This window comes from Carlito syrichta, unplaced genomic scaffold (assembly GCF_000164805.1).
Source record: "Carlito syrichta isolate Samal-C Ts95f unplaced genomic scaffold, Tarsius_syrichta-2.0.1 Scaffold303271, whole genome shotgun sequence".
Taxonomy (NCBI): Eukaryota; Metazoa; Chordata; class Mammalia; order Primates; family Tarsiidae; genus Carlito; species Carlito syrichta.
In genome coordinates, this window is record NW_007247367.1 from 272,565 (window position 1) to 273,132 (window position 568).

Here is a 568-nt window from a genome sequence, read left to right on the forward strand (position 1 = left end):
AGTCTGGGGTGCAGACGCTTGGTTTCCCAGTCGACATCACCCGAGCCTCGAGACAGCCCCCCGCCCCCCGTCCAAGCTCCTTCCCCGCCCGCAAGCCTCGCGCATGCGCACACCCAAGCTCCAGCGCTCAGAGCGCGCCCCCAACCCCCCGTGCGGTCCCCACGCCCTGCTGCCACGCAGCCGGTCCTCCTGCCCTTCTCGGGGCGTGACTTCAGGGGCCGCTATCACGCACGCGCAGAACTCCGCGTCCGGGTGAATCTCTCGCCGGCCGGGGCGGGGCGAGGGGCGGGGCCGCACGTCCTGCGCACGCTCCGGGCATGCGCAGTGCGGCGGCTGAGGCGCCAGCTGTCCACCGGGAAGTTCCGGGGGGAGCGGCGCATGCGCGAGGGTACGCGTTGCCGGCGGAGAGGGGAGCCTGACGACTCCGAAATTTGAATACCACAGTAGCATGGAGTGTGACCTCATGGAGACTGACATCTTGGAGTCGTTGGAAGATCTAGGGTGAGACTGCCGGGGCGCGGGTCGCCTCCGCCCCACGCCGCCGGGACCCCGGGAACCCCTCCGGGAG

General features: G+C 70.8%; 1 protein-coding gene across 1 annotated transcript in view; it reads left to right on the forward strand.

Moving 5' to 3' along the window:
• The first annotated feature begins 371 nt into the window (after window positions 1-371).
• The window catches only part of FAM98A (family with sequence similarity 98 member A), a 16,870-nt gene continuing 16,673 nt past the window's right edge, over window positions 372-568 (forward strand). The window contains 1 exon segment of the mRNA XM_008058269.1: window positions 372-501. Within this exon segment, the coding sequence (XP_008056460.1) occupies window positions 449-501 (53 nt within the window). The 5' untranslated portion in view covers window positions 372-448.